We start from the raw sequence: 1,339 nt of genomic DNA, 5'->3' as shown, positions 1-1,339 counted from the left end.
AAAAAAAACTTTTTCTCTCTTTATACTAAATGAATTTTTAATAAAACTTTGCTCTTGACAAAGTTTTAGCAGATATGTCAACTTTTCTTATGTTTTTTTTCCTGTTCTTAATAGATGAAGATGATCTCTTTGATTCAGAACTAACTTCTGCAAGGCCTAAGATTCCAAAACAGCAGAGAGAACAGAGCAGGTCCTCCAGCACAGGACAACACAAAAATGCTGAAGAAAATATTCATGAGAGCACGGAAAGTTACAAAGCAACCACAAGTTACGCCTCCCTCAAGGTAGACTTCATGGACTGTGAGGAATCAAATGATGATGATGATGATGATGAAGACTACAAAGAAGAATCAGAAAAAGATACACTTCAGGTTCTTTCCTGTGAGCCAGATGCCACTTCCACATCAAATTCCAATGGAGTAACAAATGACGAACAGGAGTCTAACACCGACGTCCCTTGCTGGGATGCATTTTTTAAGTGTAACAAACCGGAAGAAAGCTCTGAAAACGAGGATAACTTCCCATCTTCAGCAGATGCTGGTGGGTCCCAGTCACTCTTCAGTGATTCGGACGGAGTAAGCGACTCGACGCACATCTCCTCCCAAAATTCTTCTCAGTCAACGCACATATCGGAGCAGGGGAGCCAAGGCTGGGACAGCCAGATGGACACGGTGCTCATCACCTCCCAAGAGAGAAATGCCTTGGACTTGAGCGGCTGCAGCAAAGCTGGGAGCAGAGCAGTTGTCCCTGTGTCACAGGAGCCCACCAAAGATGTTCAACCTGAGAGCAGTAAGCAGAAACCGCTGGTTCAGAATCAATCTCGTGCCCACGATATCGCCTGTGACTTGAAAAGTAAAGACTGTGAGAAAGAGGGACAAGCTGGCACTGCTCACGTTCCAGACCTGCTGGTGGAAAGAAGCGACAGCTCCAGGACTCCCGATCTAGAACTGAGGAGGGACTCCCAGAACTCCTCCGACTTTGAAATTCCCTTGACTCCTGGTGCTGAAGTGCCTCAGGCAGACAAACTGTACTCTTTGTATAAGAAGCTAGCAGCAGGTGAAAACATCATCAATGAGAAAAAAGTTTCCTGAAGATGGGCGTAACTGATTACATCATGGTAACAAATACTGAAGCTTATTAAACCCGGCATTATTTTTCTCTTTAGTGCTGATTACTGCTTGCAGCCACGCTCATTCATGCGATTTTTTTCAGAACTAGGAATTTGCAGCCTGTCATTGTTCCTTCCATGAAATATTGAAAAGGAAATATTCCTGGAAGGGACTGGAAAAGCCACCTGTCTCCTGAAGTTCAGTTCTCCAGGACTGTAGTAGACAAAATA

At 44.1% G+C, this 1,339-nt stretch overlaps 1 protein-coding gene across 1 annotated transcript; it reads left to right on the top strand.

Annotated features, from left to right (window-relative positions):
* Positions 1-114: 114 nt before the first annotated feature.
* Positions 115-1,091, top strand: LOC104279980 (protein artemis-like; the record flags this gene model as incomplete). Its single annotated transcript, XM_009877470.1, has 1 exon — positions 115-1,091. A coding segment is annotated over one exon (977 nt), but the record flags the coding sequence as incomplete, so codon positions are not given.
* Positions 1,092-1,339: the final 248 nt, after the last annotated feature.

This window comes from Apaloderma vittatum, unplaced genomic scaffold (assembly GCF_000703405.1).
Source record: "Apaloderma vittatum isolate BGI_N311 unplaced genomic scaffold, ASM70340v1 C11880266, whole genome shotgun sequence".
Classification (NCBI taxonomy): domain Eukaryota; kingdom Metazoa; phylum Chordata; class Aves; order Trogoniformes; family Trogonidae; genus Apaloderma; species Apaloderma vittatum.
This window is presented reverse-complemented; position numbering and strand designations above follow the sequence as displayed.